This window comes from Aspergillus campestris, assembly GCF_002847485.1.
Source record: "Aspergillus campestris IBT 28561 chromosome Unknown P168scaffold_12, whole genome shotgun sequence".
NCBI lineage: Eukaryota > Fungi > Ascomycota > Eurotiomycetes > Eurotiales > Aspergillaceae > Aspergillus > Aspergillus campestris.
The window spans coordinates 373,817-391,607 of NW_020194347.1; the positions used below are offsets into that span (position 1 = coordinate 373,817).

The window sequence follows — 17,791 nt, forward strand, 5'->3', positions numbered from 1 at the left end:
CAAACTCGATATCATGCTGGGTCGAGATATGTAAACCATGGTGTCGAAGCATCGCGCCCGTTGTCCCAAGCAAACCCCAGCGATAAGCTTGGATCAACCGGATTAGACTTCATTGGCCTTACCAACGATCATTGCTTCAGGGGGAAGTCGTAACGACAGGGACAGAGCTGGACCGGTAGTCCCACCCGGTTTCTCGACCATCCGTCGTCATATCACCTTCGAAGTACAGACACTGACGTCTGAAGCATGACCGTTGCCTGATGGTTTCGTATAGCCACGATGCATACGCGCCTCGGTTAATAGATGTTCTATTTCTATCGAAAATAGTCAACAGAATAAAAGGGACTTTAAAAAAAGAACAGGGGGGCAACAATTGAACAAAGAGAGAACAGCCACAGCCGCGGTGACCCACCACTACCAGAGCCGTACGCCACTGTGGGTGGTCCCTTTCGAGGCCTTTCCCCTGATTGGGCATTGATCTACAGTGAGCCAGCTTTCCCGATGGCGATCTCCAAATCTTCGACCAGGACCGACCAACCCAGGCCGGGGTAGATTCATGGTTGAATCTTAACGACCACCAAGACAGCCATAATCTCAGCCGGGCCCCGTTTCAGGATCGATATACACCTCATCTTGTATATAATGATGAGGCTGGTAAAACGTCATTGGGAAATCTCGTGAAAGTGCCGGTGGCAGGGCCAGTCCTGATTGCCGCCGGAAAAAAAAAGACGTGGGTCCGTCGCCACCGCAGCTACTGCAGGCGTTGGACAACAAGCCGTGATGGACATCTAGTGGACCCACTTCGTGCTGATCAGGCAAAACACTTTCTGTTCGGGGCTTAGAGTCCCATCACACTGCGAATGTTCTGCTCTTTTGCAAGCCGGTCAACTCCATAGGCACCCAAGCTAACGCCTGATCTAGAGGGATCGATGGGCCCAATCGCCACGCTGATTCGTGGACCTGACTAGTCGTATCAGTTCCCAACCTTCTCCCGCCCGCGGCTTCGGCGTCACGCTGGGTCGATTGATGGGATGCCCGTAGCCAACTACCTGATCGGGTACCTGAACCGACACGGTGATGAATCATGGCGGCTGGTTGAGGATCGTCGACTCAGGTCACTGTGATTCGAGCCGTGTCTCTTTTTTTCTTATAAATTGACGGCTCTACCTCCCCTGAGATCTCAAGCTACAAGCTACCATCGATTTTCCTGAACAGTGCATCACTCTATATCTCCAATTCTACGTTCTATCCTACAATACAATCTACAATGAAGCTCTCCACTGGACTCACCTTCGCCGGCATCATCGGCTGCGCCGCTGCCCTGCCCCCTCCGTTTGACTTCCTGCCGGATCCTCCTGCTCTCAGCAGCATCCCCTGCAGCACCCCGAGCGTGAGCCCGACTCCTACTCCCTCGGCTGTCTTCGCCCGCGACTGGGCCGTCGAGGTCTCCAGCTCGGCCACTCCCTCCACTCCCTGCAGCAGCTCGGCCATTCCCTCCTCCACTCCCTGCAGCAACTCGGGCATCCCGACCCTGACGCCCGCGCCTCTCTTCAAGCGCCAGGAGGCCGCTTCTTCTTCCACCGCGACCCCCTCCAGCTCCGCTACTCCCTCCAGCTCGGCCACCCCCTCCAGCTCCGCCCTGCCGTTCGCGCTCTAAGCTATGAATGAGACTTGAGATCAATACCGGGGGCTGCTCTTCGCCGGCCGAGACCTGCAGCAGCCTGGCCTACTCCTATCATGGGCGGTTTTCATATGTTTTTTCTTTTTGTTACCACTCAGATCTACGCTGCGCTGTCTTGACGATGGCGAGTGACGGACTGTTGAAGTGACATTGGGTTATATAGACTGGACTGGGTCATTTTCCGGTGCGAAATCGGGAGTTTGTTTCAACACGATCTTTTTCATCTTTTCTTTATTCTTTCGCAGCGTTATGAGGTTATGTAAATCAAATAAATGAATCTTTCGTCATGTTTACCAACTGGATTGAACCATCAACCACTTAGTAGTGCGCAAGTTGAATAGATGGCGTGGGTGTCGTATACTCAGACCACCAGTACCAAGCTGGTTATCTGAACACAGGTGGTAGTGCACTAGGGCTGTTTGCAACCCGAAGGAGAACTTGCCGTCATACTTTACACTTTACCATTCCTTCCCCTATTTTTAAACATTTCTATGTATAGACGACAGTAGCTGTAGTGCAATCAATCCAATAGAGCAACAACTGAATGACAGCTTAGACATCTCACTCTGAAACATCACCAGTCATATTTTGCCATCCCTGGCATCATCTTTTCCATCGCACCACAGTCAGGGTCGGAAAAAAGTCCGATAAACAAACGCTCCACAATCGGTGACATTGCGTTGCATCTTTACTCCATCAACTTCTTCTAGTCCTGTAGTGCTATTTGCTAAAAAAAAAAGATATATATATAATCATAACAGCAGCAGCGCGCCCCCACCCCCCGCCTTTTGATACCTGTTTATCTCTTCCTACACCACAGACTAATATTACCCCCAGCAGGCCGTCTGCTATTATAATCATACTCATGGGATTAATTGATTTCTTCCAAGATCCGTTTCGTTTCATGCTATTTAGCGTAAGGGAAAGAGTATACTAGACTCGGCTACCTTCAAACCTGGCGTACTCCAGCGTTCCAATCCGCCGCACATGACCAGCCATAGTGCAGAATAGCGTGATGGTCGGATGTATCTCATAAGCTATTGTAAGAAAGCTCAAATCGATGCATTTTGTGGGCCGTTCCGTAGTTCGTTAATTAGTGGTCCTATATCGAGATCGGCTCAAAACACTGCTCACAGATCCACTTGAAGGTTAAGAGAGACTATGTAAACCACGCCTCATGAGAAAAAAAACGTATTCCACTTTCACCAGATGCAATTTCTCGCTGATTTTACAGGGTACTAGAAGGGTCTTGGGAAATGGCCATCTCTATGGATGGGGTACAGATACACAGTCGGCAGAAATGGCGATCTTAGAGCTGCATTGCATGTCTCATGGGGCTGAAAGTGGAGAAGGAAATTAGCTAGGTAAGGGGGTATATGAAAGCGTGATGTTCTGGATCTCATTTGCAATTCAACAGACTACTTGGCAGTGACGCTGTTTCTCCAAATTCGAGAGAATTCCAGGCGATCGATCTACTTGGATTGAAATTCGTTACTGCTAGGGTGGCTATAGCCTTTCTGACTTGAATCTTATAGTTATTATAAACTCAGGAAAGCAAACTTTTTCAACGAATACGGGTTCTGCGAGCATGAACTACTATATTTCTTTCTAAAATCAAGTATGATTTGTAGTAATATACCAGATAGACAACACAGAGCAGCAATATCGATATCTCTCAAACACGGTCTGAGTAGCGAGAGCACAGCCGTTGGATATCACCCCGCATCAACCGTCAAAAGGTTTCAATGGTCTGTTGAACGCTGGCACTTCAGCGAGCCAACGTACTGCGCAGGTTCAAGAGCACCGCCACCATACAGCCAGGGGGCTTGATATGGTCCAGAACAGTCCTCGGTCCTGTGCTCAGTACATCGAGTTAGCGATCCAATAGTTGATTGAGAAGAGGAGGTATATATAGCGCCAGGGGGTCACGTCACGTACAAGAAAGCAAAACACTCAGGGAACGACCCATCAGCCGCGGGGACCATCTGGTATGCCTCAACATCGCTGTTTGCTCCTCGTTAGCTGCTACATCCATGCGTTTGTCACGGTGGGCAATCAAGCTCGTACCCGTTCAAGTCCTGCTTCGCGCACATGTCGTACGGAACATTGAGTTTGATACTGTCGTTTTCGCCGGCGAGCTTGACGTAGACCTGGATCAGGCATGATATTAGTGATTTGCGCGGTGGATGTGGTTTTAGAGTGTTCTATACCGGGACGATTTCGGCTGTTCGGGAGATATGTTAGCTAGGCACCCAATGGTGTTGTGTTTTGGGGACATACCAGCATAGGCCGAGGTGACCCCCAAGGCGAACGCGACGATTGCAGTCTTGGAGAAAAGCATGTTTATGTTGATGAAACAAGTATCAAGCAGAGCAATGTGTTGTCAGGATGAATAGAAACTAAAAGAGACAAATCAAGGGGATAATGCCAACTTATATACTCTTGATCCCTTGTTCAGCCATCCCAATTTTAGCTAGCATTCAGCTGGCATTGGGCCTGCATTCCAGCCTGCATTCCAGCCTGCATCCCAGCGAGGATTGTGGAAATGCATATGTATCAACTATCTTGCCTGATTCGCGGATCACATTATGTCTTGGCGACGCAGACTCAATAGTAAATACAGTGTCACCTTGCTTGACCATTCCCCTGGCTCACCGGAAATGCCGAGCACCTCGCCCTGAGTCAATAGCGCCTCCGTCTAATCGCTGTCACAGAAGATTGGTCGATTTTGTGGCCATTCATCGCAGATTTATTCAGCTCGATACGCTGGGAAACAAACATTTCAGCCGCAGTTGGTAGATCCGGCGCTGCTGCAGCGACGGGCCACACCCGCTGGCAGCTGAGAAGCCAGATTAATCCAAACTCCACGCTCCAGCTACTTCCCACAACGCCGTCTTACACCTTTTGTACCTTGGCTGAATATCCTGATGGAGATCCGAAGGGATCCGCTGATGCCTCACCTCCCCCTCCTGGGTACCGGTCATTCCTGATAGACGACTCCGAGGTTTGCCTGCCCATAATTCCCTGCTCGCTATCATTCTCGTGCATGGCCACCATCTGGATGTCTTCTCCTGGTCGTCCCCATGTATTCTCCGTGCGTTTCTTGCTGCCAGGAAGACGGAGAGTAAATTTTCGGGACCCATCTGCTGTGAGGGCTGAGTGTTTCACGAAGCTAAAGGAGGAGGGGCGATTGTGGCTGCCGCGCATACGCACAAATAGGACGCGGAGGCTAGGCATCGAACCAGCCAGGATGGTCACGCATTCTTCGATGATGGAACAGAGGATGAGGGCTTGCGCCAGGTCTAGGGGAGGGAATCAGCGGGTGATGGAGGAGGGTGGAAAGCGTAGATGACGCACATGTGTAGTCCCTGTATGTGGGTATTGTGTGTTGGTTGCCGGCTTTCAAAAATGCAATTCCCATGGCACTGTATGTGATGTTGTGAGCAACTCTTTCGTTCGTTCTTGTCTTTTGGTCATGTGGATGCCGGGCAACTAACCAAATACCCAGACTCATGGAGATCCCGATGCCGAACTTCTCGCGCTTTTTCATCCGAAGCTTCCAAATCCATGGCCATGGAATCAGGGCCAGTGCGAGGTCCACGAGTCCGGAGTACGCTAGGTCCAGTCAGTGTTACAACCCACGAGCAACATGAAGCCGTGACTCGTACCGTGAGACGTCGTGGTCAGAATTGTGACGAGATTTTGTGACCAGCAGGTACCTGTTTGTCGCAGCGAAGTGTCCCAGAGTGCGGCTGGAGGCTGGCATTGAATCATGTAGATGCTGGCGCTGCCTAACATGAGGAAGTTCATCGTGACTATAAGAAACCAGAGGAAGCCTTTCATAACTCGACATGGTGATACCCGTATTAGGCTAATTGCAAAGGAGGTCCTGCTGAGTGATAAGCAGACGATTCCGATTGTCTGGCCGACACCAAAAAGCACCATCGCCTCGTTCGTCCTTGACTGGTCCTTCAAGTCGTCGAGGTGCCTCCCCGCCACTCCCATCGTTACTGTCCTCGTGTAGATCGCGCCGCTTACTATATGTAAGACCTGTGCTGCGTAGTGGTCAATTCTGCCAGCTTGAAAGAGGGAGTTAGAGGTACTGACTAGGGCAGCGCAGGCTATCGCATCGTCCCATCCACATGCCCGGCTGATGCATCGCTTACAGTACACCCGGAGTAGGATGACCACGGACGAGAGACTCACCAAGACCCACATTACGGCGAGAACGGTTGGGCCCTTGTATGGGCCGCTTGCTAAAGACATGTTCAACTGCAGCAGGATAGGATGCTTCGCCTGAGGGAGGTGCGAGGAAGGGAATGAATCATCAATGGGTACGACGTGGATCGGCTGGCGAGATCGGCCGGCGACATCAAAATAATATATACGATCCGTGTGCCCTAAGTAAAGATGAGCTCCCCATTCCATCGGCCGGGTGTGACACGACATTCCACCGAGGATCCCGGAACTTGAAGAGAAAACCGGGTCGCTAGCAACAAGTCTCTGGTGCTGTTATGGAAGAGCATATCCTTCTGCACTGTACAAGACGTTTGAATTCCCATGGTTAATCTACGCCGAATGGAGTCTCTGTGTAACACCCCTCGATGCGAAGAAGCCTATAGGAGGATACTCTCGTCGATGAGGAGTCCTTACTTTCCACGACCGGATCCGAACCATGGTATTAGGCATCAGTAGATTTGGTTATATTGACTCTCATCCAGCAGTACAGCAACGGCTGCGGTTTGGCCCACGAAGCCTGCGCCTCATAGCAATCTGGCTATCGATTTATCTAGGCCTCAGCCAGACTAGATCGACCGCAGAGCTCGCAGTGTCTGGACTCGAGAGACATGTAGTTGAATTGCTATTGGCCTGGCAGAGAATAGGTGGGTCGACTGGAGCGGTTGAGTGGCCATCGGGCCAGCTAGAATGAGCAGTTCACTGGAGCGTTTGGGTTAGATATCACACCAGTCTAAACATGATAGTATGACCAACCACTGATTGACTCTCCAGGTCCACTTTGGCCATCAGCCACTCGGGACCATGCCGTTCACCCTCGAGCGTTAAACCATTCTTTGTTCCCTGAACTTTGATCTTGTCCCGGGGTTGTCATGTACCACATTTCACGACACACTCGTGGGCCATCCCTGCCTAATCAAGCTAAGAACTGTGACTGGCCTCAGTAGTCGATCCTGTACAGGACTCAGCCAGAGTGCTCCACTAAACGGGCCACATTAGCCTTGCGATTACTTGATAATTGCCTCAAAACCACCACTGACGATCAAGCAGGAATGATGTTCAGATCTTAAGGTTCCTATGACGGAGTGGTCCGTGATCTCAAGTCCTCCATGTTGGTTGGGCACCGTTATTCTCCTAGCTTCCTCCATCTCAAAAGCATGTTTCACAAACGGGTCCTTGCAGTCTGGTGTTTCTTGAGCGCTGCCGGACCAATCCCGAGCCCTTCCATCCCGGCCTTATAAATTATGAGTGCCATCTCCACCTATGTCACGCATTGACTGTGGTTAGAGTTGGAGTGTTCCAGGGGCGAGATCTGTGTATTAGGTTTTAGCCTGTCTTTCATTCGTGCGGCTCGACAGGGGGATTGTTACCTGGACAATCTTGTCATTATACCGGTTTCTTCCAGACATTTCCTGTTGATTGTCATTATGATGGTCAACGCACAGGGCATTGGCTCGGGTGGATACCGAGTGCCGCATCGACCCATTATACGGCGGTGGTGATGTTACTCAAGGATGCGATAAACCAGCAATTAGAAACTCAGGATTTGAAATAGTTCTGTCCGGCTCCTCTCGGGGCTTCCACCTATTTTTGGAACTTCCAGCTGAGTTTCTCATCTGTTCGGCTTCTCTATATTGAGTATGCATGCCGTTCTAGCCACTCTTTCTTTCTTCATTAGGGTTTTCTCTTCGTCGTCTCCAACTAGAGGACGAATCAGGTACACGTTGCGCGTCATTCCACTTCCTTCAAAGACGCTGTTATTGCCTAGTATGGGAGGACCGAGGAACGGTCCAACAATGATTAATATTGATGACTATTAAAGTTTTGAAAAGAGTTGTGAATTGTTGCAAGATTGCAGGTATCAAGAAGTGGGAAAATACCGCAAGTCAGCTGACATGTTGGCCGATGCATGTCCCACTATTAAGATCCAGTGCTTGTATATCGCAGATACGTCTCGACTATTTGTCATAGTGGCTGGTTTTATAAGAGGGCTCATAAGTCAAAGTTACTTAAGCGTGATTGTCTACATTATGTATAAGCGAAAAGTTAACAGTGGTAGGTGTCACTCGGGAAATATATAGTATAGCTTGGAAGTTCGTTCAGGTAGAGCTGAGATATATAATGATCTTCATATTAGTTATGCATGAACAATGCGTCTAAACATACAAGACCAATTCATTCGATCTAAAAGATAGAACAGTTAATACCAAGAGGATTGTAAACAACCAAAAGTGGAAAATAAAACCGCGACACATGAACGCATCAAGTCACGTGCATATATCCACCTCATCCATACCATCACGTGATGACTTACCGGAACAACAATCCCCCGGACCGCCGTCTCCGAGATTTTTTTCCACCACGATAGAATCGAATCCACCCTCAGATAACGACGAACAGCCACGCCCAACGACCAAAAGAAACCCCTCGCCTCACCACCCACCCCGTCGCAATGCATCTGTACTACTACAACGACCCCGCCACCGGCGACCGCGTCTACACGCTCCAGAAGGTCGTCGACGGCCGCGTCACCAAGTCCGCCCACCCCGCCCGTTTCTCCCCCGATGACAAGTACTCCCGGCAGCGCGTGACGCTGAAGCGGCGCTATGGGCTGCTTCTGACGCAGCAGGTGCGTTTTCCCTTTCGATATGGGTGAATTGGAGGTGTAAAGCAGGTGATGGATGGCTAACATGGTTTGTCACGCAGAACAACAAGAAGACCTCCGAGCTCTAAATTTTCGTCGTCGCATGATTGATTGATTGATTGATTGATACCTACCTACCTACCTATCTATCCTCCCACCTACCTACTCTGTCGACCTCCTTCTGTCGAATTCCGCATTGCGAAAAATTATGGGCTGTTTTCTTTTCCACTGTCTATCTCTGTGTGTGTGTTGGCGGCGTTAGTGAGAATTACACTTTACACTTCCTACTACTACTACTACTACTACTACTACTACTATTTTCCTCTACGACAATGCTGTATTTGCTTGTGCGGGGTGATTGAGAATCGCGGGATGGATTGGTCCGTTGTAGGGTTCTCCCTTGTAGGGTTTTCGTGCCCGGGGTGCTGTGTATGATGGTGCGGGATTGACAGGGTGGTTGGATATGTGGCAGGGAAAGGGAATCAGAATCAGGATATGCCGTTGTTGTAGACTGATTTGCGTACTCGGTTGTGAGGGTTTTCGGACAGGATTTAGTAGTTGTATGACATGATTTGGAAATAATACAAATTTTCAATATATGTGGCTGTGTAGGTGTTTTGAGAGATAACGCGCTATGTTGTAGAGTACTCGCAATTACAGTTAGGTCTTGCACAATGACTACTGCATTTATCATGGTGAGAGCACTCAAGTAAATTGTAAATTGTAAGTAGGTAGGTAGTTAACCTGGATATCTGTAGGTATCGGGATATGTACAAAGAAAGTAAGGACGAGACAAGATATAAAAAAACAAGGAAAGAAAGAGTAGTAGGGGAAATATTGAAACAAGTGAAAAGGGCGGGTGGGAGAATCGTGTATAACCCCACAGTGGATGATAGAAATAGGTCAAATAGCCAACCAGCACCCTCTCATTAGTAGACTTTCAAGATAGTAGCGTACCCCATCTGGAGAACACCATCGAGCAACTCAAAACTGCAACACCATCAGCAAGACTACCATTGTTTTCAGAATGCGGGCTTGTCCGAAGTTGATCGGCCGGCGTGCGTTGGGCGTTATATATACGACAACGTAGAAAAGTGGCGCACGGGTCAGGTAGGTATGGTGCTATGGGTCCAAACGCTGCTTGGGGATGGAGCCAGCTGTTGCCAGCGATGATGGGACGGGGCGAGGCGCACGGGTGACAGGATAGAGGTATCGGGTTGGGAGCGGACGATGCTGAGGGCAATTAAGGCGTCTTTACCGCATTGGAAGAAGTCTTGATGGGTTCGTCGTCGGTGAAGTCTACAGCGTCCACGGCGTCGGAGGGCGGGCCGACGTAGTTCTTGTGGCCCCAGACCAAGTACCACAGACCGGAGATCATGACGACGCCGACAAACACGACGCAGGCGTAGTTCATGGTTTCGAGGTCGACCGGGATGGAAGTGGGCATACAGAACAGAGGGACGGCGAGGAGGGTCCACGCTGTGATATTGAATTAGCGAGTTACGTATGTGGAGGGAGACGGAGGCTACTCACAGAGGGTAACGACATTACAGAACACGCCCAGTGGGCCGAGGTTGAAGTTGCCGTTCTTGACGTCCTTGCGGCGGCGAAGGATGAGAGACACGGCAACGGGGCAAGAGTAACTCAGGGTCAGAAGGATGACACCGACGCCTGAGAACGCGTTGAAGGCGGCGCTGGAACCAAAGTAGATCAGGCCAAGGACGAGCTCAACGACCATTCCAAGCATCATGGCGTTGATCGGGATGTCTAAACGCGGGTTGACGGTCTTCCACAGCGCAGCACCGGGAATGGCGCCGTCACGGGCAAAGGCCCAGGTGCAACGAGAGGTCGCCGTCACGCAGCCCACGCCGCAAATGATGCCCAGAAGAATCAAGGGTAACAGAAGAAGGAAAGCACCAACTTCGCTGCCCGTCGCCGCCAAGAAAGTGGGCGGTACGGGCTGGCCGTCCGAAAGATTGTACAGATAGGTCAAATCAGGGAGCACAAAACAAATGGGAACCAAGGTCGCGAGACCAGCAAAGAGGTTGATGGCGACGGTTCCGACCATGGCCTTGGGGACTTGAACCGCAGGCTCGCGGACTTCCTCGCACATCCTATGCTTCTAGTTAGTATCTCTTCCTCGACACCCAGACGGTATATGTATAAAGGGAAACCCACGAGATAATCATTCCAGTCGCCGATGTGGCATAAGCTGCCTGCAGCAGACCAATACAGAACGACCAACCGTCCGGCCAGCCGGACTGAGGCTCGAAGTGACCAAACACCCATTTCGCTTCGTGTCTTCCTTCTTTGGCAACCACCAAGATCGTAATCATGATTGCCACCAGACCGACCATGGTGAAGAAAATGGCAGCGGTCTAAGTTTTAAGTCAGCAAAACCTCCTTCAAGCAATCCAAGCGACTACCATAAACACATACCTCAAGCAACGGAAGATACTTGTTCAAAAACGCCGGAATGGCGTGGGTCACCACGGTGATGGCCAGGAAGATGAGGTAGGTGTGCCAGACCTGGAAGTTGTCGGCAATCCCCGTGCCATCGGCGTAGTGGAAGACATTCAAGCAGGCAATGAAGAACAGACAGGTGCCGAAATTGACCGCCAAGGTGATGGTGATATTCCCGGTCACATAGGCCCAGCCACAGACCCAGGATGCGACGCGGCGGCACCACGGGGGCGACAAGGCAAATGTCTGGTAGTATACCCCCCCTGCTGTCGGAAAGACGGATGTGATCTCCGCCAGCGATGCGGCAACGCACAGAATAATCAAACACACAAGCACCCAGCCCCAGATGATATTCGCAGGGCCACCTCCGGCCAGAGGATAACCGAACGTGGTGGACAATCCATAGGGAACGGACGACAGGATGAAGCACATGAACACCACGTGCCACGTGGAGCGGTTGCGTGACAGCTCCGGGACATATCCCAGGGTCTCCAGGGTTTGATCGGCCTGGGACTTGTCGCCCAGGGCAGTTTCCGCAGCCATAGAGGACGTCATGCTGGGATGATCGTCGTGACCAGGGGATATAAGAAACTAGCGGTATGGAGGAAACCAACGAGAGACGAAGTTTGGGTGAGTTAGCTCAGCTACTGCAGGGTCCCGCAGAGCATCACAGGTGGAAATAGAAATGAGGATTCTCCAAAAAAGAATTTTGAATAAAATTAAAAAAAAGGATGAAAAGGGAAAAAGAGAGGAGAATGGTGGAAGGAGAGAGGCCGGAGAGGAAAAGAAGCACGAGGGGCATCAGCTGTTAGTCCCTGCAAAAATTTCCGCCTGAGGCTCCACCGGTGCCGGAATCAGGCACGTCCATTGGCCCGTGACCACGAGGGCAAATGGGGAGCCTGAATGCCTCAGTCTGATTCGCCGGAATGCCGCGGCTTGTCACTTGGCTGCCTCTTTGGGTTTAGCGCGGGATGCTGGTCACTGATCGACCTGATGGACGATCCAACGATGTATAGAGGAGCTTTTATATTCGATCTCCGCTCTTACCCACTCGGATCCAGCTGATCATTTGAACAGCGTCGAATTCGTCTTGCTCGGTTGAGTGGGGTTGCATCTATGCATCTATGACTAGCACTGATGGCAGGGCGTTGACCCCATCCAATTCCATGCCTGTCGAATACAGCCATCGAACCCTAAAAACGCCTCCATACGCCTGGGAACGCCGGGTTTGGAATTTCGGAATTGCGTCTGAGATCGTACCACCTCTGGAGAAAATGGCTTTCAACTGACCCAGGGTACATATTTGGCCCATAGGAAGGTTTCCGCGGTGTTCCTTGTGCTCGATTCTGCGATAGCCCAACTGAATTGAATGGGCTTCAAAGTTTGACGCATGCACAATCTACACTGCATGAGGCTCCACGGGTTCGTTCCCACTTGGATAGAACGCCGGTAGACAAGTACTTTGGATGGAAAACAACTGATAGACATTCAAAGATTCCTGAGATCTGTCCGTGACTGTCTGTCTGTGCTGTTGATGACGTGGGTGGGTGTCATGAATCATGACGCCAGTGAAGCATCAGTGGCTGTCAACTCGTCGCCAGGAAAAATATTCCCACTTGGTATCAATTCACTGACTGCAGGTTTCCACCTGGAATAGATGCACACTGCGTGAAGCAGGTGAGATTGCTGTTCGAGATGCTGCATACGTTGTATATATCCATGATCATGTGCTCGTACCACTATTTGCTTTTTCTATCAATCGGTCTTGAGAGTTTCTCAACCTGGTTGGACTTAACGTACTCTTTTGGTATATATAAGGCAAGTTCGTTTTCTCTCAAACCGATTCGAGTTCTATGCTGCAGTACAGATATGGCATGGTTCTAGTACTGTCTTTGGAAGAACTTCGTTCAGCTGCTTTTTCCCCAGTACAGCCACCACGACATGCTCAATGTCACGCCGGAACGAGCCATGCCACGTCAGTGATATAGGTCTTATATCGAATACTATGGCGCTAAACATAGGAGTGGATCTGCATGCTCCGCTGCTCAGTTAACCCTAGCTTATGCTGGACCTCCGTTATGTACCAGTAAGGCGATAGGACTGCACTTGCAATGTACACCGAAAATTTATAAACGACGGCGACATTTGACAGCTGTCTTCACACAAGCTAAGTATCTCGCACTAAGCTATCACAAGGCTTATGGACCGTGCGACCGTAAGTCTCCGAGCCGGCGAGATAACCATCCCGGCTTCAAATCCCTCCGCGTCTTGGCACCACCAAACAGACAGATATAAGCTCCTACAAAGCACCCAAATACCAGTACTAACAGACCACAAAGGCAATTGTCACTGAACCTAGACTCCTCCTTAACCCCCACCCCTTCACCCCAGATGCAACCCCCCCAGAGCATCGCCATAGCAGGCGCCAGCGACGTCTCCAAATACCTCATCGAGGAACTCCTCCTCACCCCCAATCGACCACGTATCACACTCCTCACGCGATCCCTAGCCAACAGACCATGGTTTACCACAAACCCACACATCAGCATCCGCGTAACGGAGTACACCGCACCAGCGCTACAATCTGTCCTCGACGACGTTGAAGCAACCGTTCTTTTCTCTTTCCTCCACTCCAACGACACGGGCGTCTACAACACCGCCCACGAAGCCATGTATCAAGCGTGCAAAGCGAGTCGCACCTGTCGCCGCTTTGTGCCCTCTGATTATGGAGGCGATATTGAGCGCTTTCCGGGGCTGCCAAGGTTCTATGATGCGACGCATCGCGCGTTTCGGGAGAAGGTCCTCGAAGGTGAGAGTGGGGATGATGACCACCGCATGGAGTGGACTGTCGTAAATGGCGGGTGGTTCATGGATTACTTCGCTCAGGGAAGTGCCGTTGATCCCACTGCTCTTGCTTATCGGGAGTTAGACGATAGCCAGGGCAGCGAGGTGGGTACGGTGCCGTCCTTCGACCCGACTAGGGTCCGGTCGTATATGAAACCACTTCCGGGAATCTGGCCGCTTGACCTTGATACCTTTTCGGCGGTTATACCAGGCACTGGGGACGAGCCGATCGGGTGGACGGCTGCGCGGGATGTCGCGAAGGCATTGGTAAGGCTGGTTCAGGCGCCGCGAGGGACATGGGAGAGGCACACGTATGTTGTGGGTGAGATTGGGACGTGGAATCGGGCGGTGGAGACTGTGGAGAGGTTCTTCGGGAGGAGGGTTCAGGTGTCGAGGAACCCAGAGAGTGACATCTTCGCTGCTGTGCAGGATGAGACGCTGGGGCCGGAGAAGCGGGCCATTGCGTTCATGGATGAGTGGAATGTGATGGGTGCTAGTGCGGTGCCTATAGATAGGGTTTTGGCGCAGCGCGAGAAGTTCTTTTCTGATGTGGAGTTTCGAGGTGTTGAGGTTTTTTTGAGGGATGCGTTTCAGGGGAGCCACGAGCGTATGGTCTGATCGTGTAGATGGGGCTTGAATTTAGCATCGATGTGTTTTTCATTAGATAGACCAACTATTCTCATCTGTCACATCATTGAGCCCATATGATCAGTTTGATTCCATTTCATAATATGTCGATCATTCCGTCACTGTCGACCTGGTTGGAGTTGGTATTAGGGCTGGTGCCCTGATTCGTAGCCCTTGCCGGGACTTGCAGTTGCGGTGAAGCTTGCAGAGGATGGCCTGTATCTGAGAACCATGGCTATGACTGCACCCCATGTCGAACATGAATGGCTCCTTTATCACATACATACTAGGGACTGGTTGCTGCAACATTATATTCCATCCTCCCTGGTTAACCGTATAGTAAAGACGTGGCCCTGGACATTGTTGATGGACCGTCCGTGACTGCATAGCACAACAAACATGAGCGTCAGGGCCATGACAATACAAGACCTCAGCTTACACCCCAGCGTCATCAGGCATATTACCAGACACCCAGCCTACCACTCGATCCATCCATGCAGATCAGTATTATTTTAGGCTCCGCAATGGGTCACTATCGGGTAGTGGAGGTGCGGGGATACGCTAAGGATCCGGGGTATCAAACACGGGCGCCATCGAGCATCAGCCCAGATTGGCCGCCACGAGCGGGGTAGAAACTCAGTCTGCAGGCCCAGGAGGCATCCGTTGGATTCCCCATCCAATGACAGGATCCCCCTTTAGCCAGATTCGTACCCTCCTTCATGCGTGACTGCCCCTTTACGAGACAAGCGGTTAGTTACTAGTAACCCTGGCCTGTCGACAGCTCCGGTGGATCTGGGGTAGCGGTTGGCCCACCCCCCGCCCCTCCGTGGAGTATTGGGAATGGACGGATAGTTTGATGGCCGAGAGACGGGAAGATGCTTGGTGGGGCGCTTGTTTTGATATTAGGTGTGTAGATTTGGAAGGGGGAGATGTGGTGTGAACGGCCATGTCAGCACATAATGCGTGTGTGTGTGTGTGTGTGTGTGTGACTGGTGTCGTACAAGTTGGATTACCTGCTGACGCGGACAGGAGGTATGATGTACGTGTGGCCAGATCTCTACCTTGATTCGTTTCTTATTGATTGCTTATCCTTGTTGCTGATTTCATGTATTTCCTTTGATTTCAAGTACGACTTTCTGTACTTGTACTGTACTGCATGACATGTATGAGCTGGCCCTAGTACTTTGGCTCAGCCTATCCCCCTGAGATACGCCCATCCCCTTCCTTCCACCTCATCACCATCAAAACAATCAAATAAATAGAGACCATAAACTCCGCCCCTGAAGACAAAAATATTCCTCAAATCAAATCGAAGCATTCCAGCCAGCGGACTGAATCGTAAACATAAACATAGAAAACAAAAGAAAACCAAGACAGGCCAGTAGCTGTCTAGCAAGTGTGCTTTACGCCAGCTTTATCCCCCCAAACTCCCTTGTATGCTCTATTTCAACCGGCTCATGAATTTCAATGTGAGGTAGACAGCGGCCATGGAAGTGTAGACTCCTCCTACGCCGGAAACCCACACCGGTCTGTGGGCGGTCATGGATGTCCGAACGACGTTTGCTCGCTGCCTTCTGGTTTCTGGATGAAGATGTCAGTTGATATGAAGCACACTATTAGGGAAGAAAATCATACCAGTGTTGAGCACGCGGTTTCGAAACACGTTGAGCTGTTGACGGGAGTACTCGCCCACGGACGAGCCCATGGAGCGGAAACTCTGCATGATAGGCGCAGACATCTTGACGACGATGTGTGGAGTGTAATATCAAGTTTGATAAAGTGTTAAGAAGTAGATACTGATGGAATCAGAGTCTTGAGATGATGACGAAGACCTAATCATCCAGATTCCCCCAGATACAGGTTGACACAACCTTTATATACCAACGTCCTTGTCACCTAGATGCGGGGTAGTCACGAGACAAGGGATGCTAGTATCAATGATACATCGACCAGTCCAGTCCTCACTCCTGGACGGTGGTAAGGTTGCCCGGCCGTCACCTCCGTGGCGATGATTGGATGCGATTCGCGCGCATCGCCCTGTTTAGGTTCTGTTGCAGGGTTGGGCCGGCTCTCCCCTGATGAGACACACGGCGTGATTGGCAGAGGGATGAGGACAACATGATCATCGCAGTTGGTCTGAGAAGCTGGTGGCAATAACAAGGGAAGAGCTATCTATCTGTTGCAGCTGGCTGATGTCATTCTGCTTTTCGTGTGGTGGTGCTGTTGCCCGTAAAAGAGTTTACACGGTCGATCAACCCATGGCTATGTCGACTCTTGACTCTGCGGACGGCGATGGTGAATCCAAAGTACGACGCCTCCTTTTGAAATAAGATTGTCCTGTTTTGTGCGTAATTTACTGATGACGATCCAACCAAGTACTCCATACATGGAGGTGTTCAAATGGCGCATCCTGTGTCTTTTACCGGATATGTGTCGTGCGCATTGGTCTATTCAAGAGATGTACCTGTAGCCGTCCAGTTCCTCAAATTTAGATAAGTCATTATAGTGTTCGGATTGTTATACACATGTAACCAGTCGTTAATTCCGTCATATAACTCCAACAGACCATCCTACCACCTTATCTGATTTACTGATGTGGGTATCAGACATCCTTGGAAACCCCTCTAAGCATTTCACCATCAGCGGTCTCTTGCGTGTATAACTTCTACCCATACATACGTTTTCAAAGTCATTGCCTTCCTTATTTCGAAACAATATCGACTCGCATTGACGATAGCGACCACAAATGATATTAGTGCTCCTACAGAACAGGACAAATTATATAGACAATCAACAATGAAACTTGCACGATATGCAGCCATAAGGATACCCTGCACTGTCAGGGTCAGTAAAAGCATCGAACCGATTGGAGTTACTGACTTTCGTAAACTATGGTGATGTTTATACAGGAATATTAAGTTGCAGCCAATCTAGCTGTTGTCTACAATGTATGGCCAGTAGGGCTATGACAGCAACGCCATAGGGGCTTTGCCAACAAGTCTATAGGGACCAAAGCAGGATCTATTTGTCATAGCTAACAGGCACAGAGCTTCGTGCTTCTATTATCACTACTAGAAATCCAAAGTAATATATAACAGAGCAGCATCAATGAGTGATTGCCATATTGCCAAAGGGCTATTTCCTGGAACACCGCTAAGTTTTTACACAGAAGACATGGCCGCTGAGATATGGATTGAGCACACAATGCGATATATCTAGCCATGATTTAGCAGACAATTTCTATATGCATCTCTAATATCAAGTAACCAGGAGAGAACGAAAAGTAACAAGAGCAA

General features: G+C 50.2%; 8 protein-coding genes across 8 annotated transcripts; 3 read left to right on the plus strand and 5 right to left on the minus strand.

Annotated features, from left to right (window-relative positions):
- The first annotated feature begins 889 nt into the window (after nucleotides 1-889).
- On the plus strand, nucleotides 890-1,924 carry P168DRAFT_292983 (uncharacterized protein). The gene has a single exon (XM_024837716.1). The coding sequence runs from the start codon at nucleotides 1,268-1,270 to the stop codon at nucleotides 1,655-1,657; it is 390 nt and encodes a 129-aa protein (XP_024689708.1). The 5' UTR covers nucleotides 890-1,267; the 3' UTR covers nucleotides 1,658-1,924.
- Nucleotides 1,925-3,423: 1,499 nt separating this feature from the next.
- On the minus strand, nucleotides 3,424-4,022 carry P168DRAFT_284658 (uncharacterized protein; the record flags this gene model as incomplete). The annotated part of the gene is made up of 5 exons (XM_024836143.1): nucleotides 3,424-3,535; nucleotides 3,620-3,685; nucleotides 3,749-3,831; nucleotides 3,892-3,905; nucleotides 3,962-4,022. 5 exons carry the CDS (start codon nucleotides 4,020-4,022, stop codon nucleotides 3,424-3,426), a joined length of 336 nt encoding a protein of 111 aa, XP_024689709.1.
- A 554-nt stretch (nucleotides 4,023-4,576) lies between these two features.
- P168DRAFT_284659 (uncharacterized protein) lies at nucleotides 4,577-5,947 on the minus strand (the record flags this gene model as incomplete). Its single annotated transcript, XM_024836144.1, has 4 exons — nucleotides 4,577-4,983; nucleotides 5,039-5,106; nucleotides 5,179-5,296; nucleotides 5,350-5,947. The coding sequence occupies 4 exons, from the start codon at nucleotides 5,945-5,947 to the stop codon at nucleotides 4,577-4,579; spliced, it is 1,191 nt and encodes a 396-aa protein (XP_024689710.1).
- Nucleotides 5,948-8,369: 2,422 nt separating this feature from the next.
- Nucleotides 8,370-9,109, plus strand: P168DRAFT_258900 (H/ACA ribonucleoprotein complex subunit NOP10; the record flags this gene model as incomplete). Its single annotated transcript, XM_024834614.1, has 2 exons — nucleotides 8,370-8,546; nucleotides 8,624-9,109. 2 exons carry the CDS (start codon nucleotides 8,370-8,372, stop codon nucleotides 8,648-8,650), a joined length of 204 nt encoding a protein of 67 aa, XP_024689711.1. The 3' UTR covers nucleotides 8,651-9,109.
- Nucleotides 9,110-9,804: 695 nt separating this feature from the next.
- On the minus strand, nucleotides 9,805-11,567 carry P168DRAFT_242366 (putative amino acid permease; the record flags this gene model as incomplete). The annotated part of the gene is made up of 4 exons (XM_024833800.1): nucleotides 9,805-10,040; nucleotides 10,095-10,675; nucleotides 10,740-10,939; nucleotides 11,001-11,567. 4 exons carry the CDS (start codon nucleotides 11,565-11,567, stop codon nucleotides 9,805-9,807), a joined length of 1,584 nt encoding a protein of 527 aa, XP_024689712.1.
- Nucleotides 11,568-13,366: 1,799 nt separating this feature from the next.
- On the plus strand, nucleotides 13,367-14,506 carry P168DRAFT_292987 (NAD(P)-binding protein). Its single transcript, XM_024837717.1, has one exon. It carries the CDS (start codon nucleotides 13,416-13,418, stop codon nucleotides 14,484-14,486), a length of 1,071 nt encoding a protein of 356 aa, XP_024689713.1. The 5' UTR covers nucleotides 13,367-13,415; the 3' UTR covers nucleotides 14,487-14,506.
- A 1,073-nt stretch (nucleotides 14,507-15,579) lies between these two features.
- On the minus strand, nucleotides 15,580-16,484 carry P168DRAFT_329851 (uncharacterized protein). The gene is made up of 2 exons (XM_024841519.1): nucleotides 16,131-16,484; nucleotides 15,580-16,076 (listed from the first exon to the last, which is right to left on the minus strand). The coding sequence occupies exons 1-2, from the start codon at nucleotides 16,231-16,233 to the stop codon at nucleotides 15,937-15,939; spliced, it is 243 nt and encodes an 80-aa protein (XP_024689714.1). The 5' UTR covers nucleotides 16,234-16,484; the 3' UTR covers nucleotides 15,580-15,936.
- Nucleotides 16,485-17,006: 522 nt separating this feature from the next.
- On the minus strand, nucleotides 17,007-17,420 carry P168DRAFT_59111 (uncharacterized protein). Its single transcript, XM_024842033.1, has one exon. It carries the CDS (start codon nucleotides 17,351-17,353, stop codon nucleotides 17,135-17,137), a length of 219 nt encoding a protein of 72 aa, XP_024689715.1. The 5' UTR covers nucleotides 17,354-17,420; the 3' UTR covers nucleotides 17,007-17,134.
- Nucleotides 17,421-17,791: the final 371 nt, after the last annotated feature.

What these genes read in the sequence shown, in the direction of transcription:
- P168DRAFT_292987 (XM_024837717.1), top strand. Translation starts at nt 13,416, where the DNA reads ATGCAACCCCCCCAGAGCATCGCCATAGCAGGCGCCAGCGACGTCTCC.
- P168DRAFT_59111 (XM_024842033.1), bottom strand. Translation starts at nt 17,353, where the DNA reads ATGCTTTTACTGACCCTGACAGTGCAGGGTATCCTTATGGCTGCATAT.
- P168DRAFT_292983 (XM_024837716.1), top strand. Translation starts at nt 1,268, where the DNA reads ATGAAGCTCTCCACTGGACTCACCTTCGCCGGCATCATCGGCTGCGCC.
- P168DRAFT_329851 (XM_024841519.1), bottom strand. Translation starts at nt 16,233, where the DNA reads ATGTCTGCGCCTATCATGCAGAGTTTCCGCTCCATGGGCTCGTCCGTG. An exon ending in AAACCGCGTGCTCAACACTG is followed by an intron (nt 16,077 to 16,130) that starts GTATGATTTTCT and finishes ATCTTCATCCAG; the next exon opens with AAACCAGAAGGCAGCGAGCA.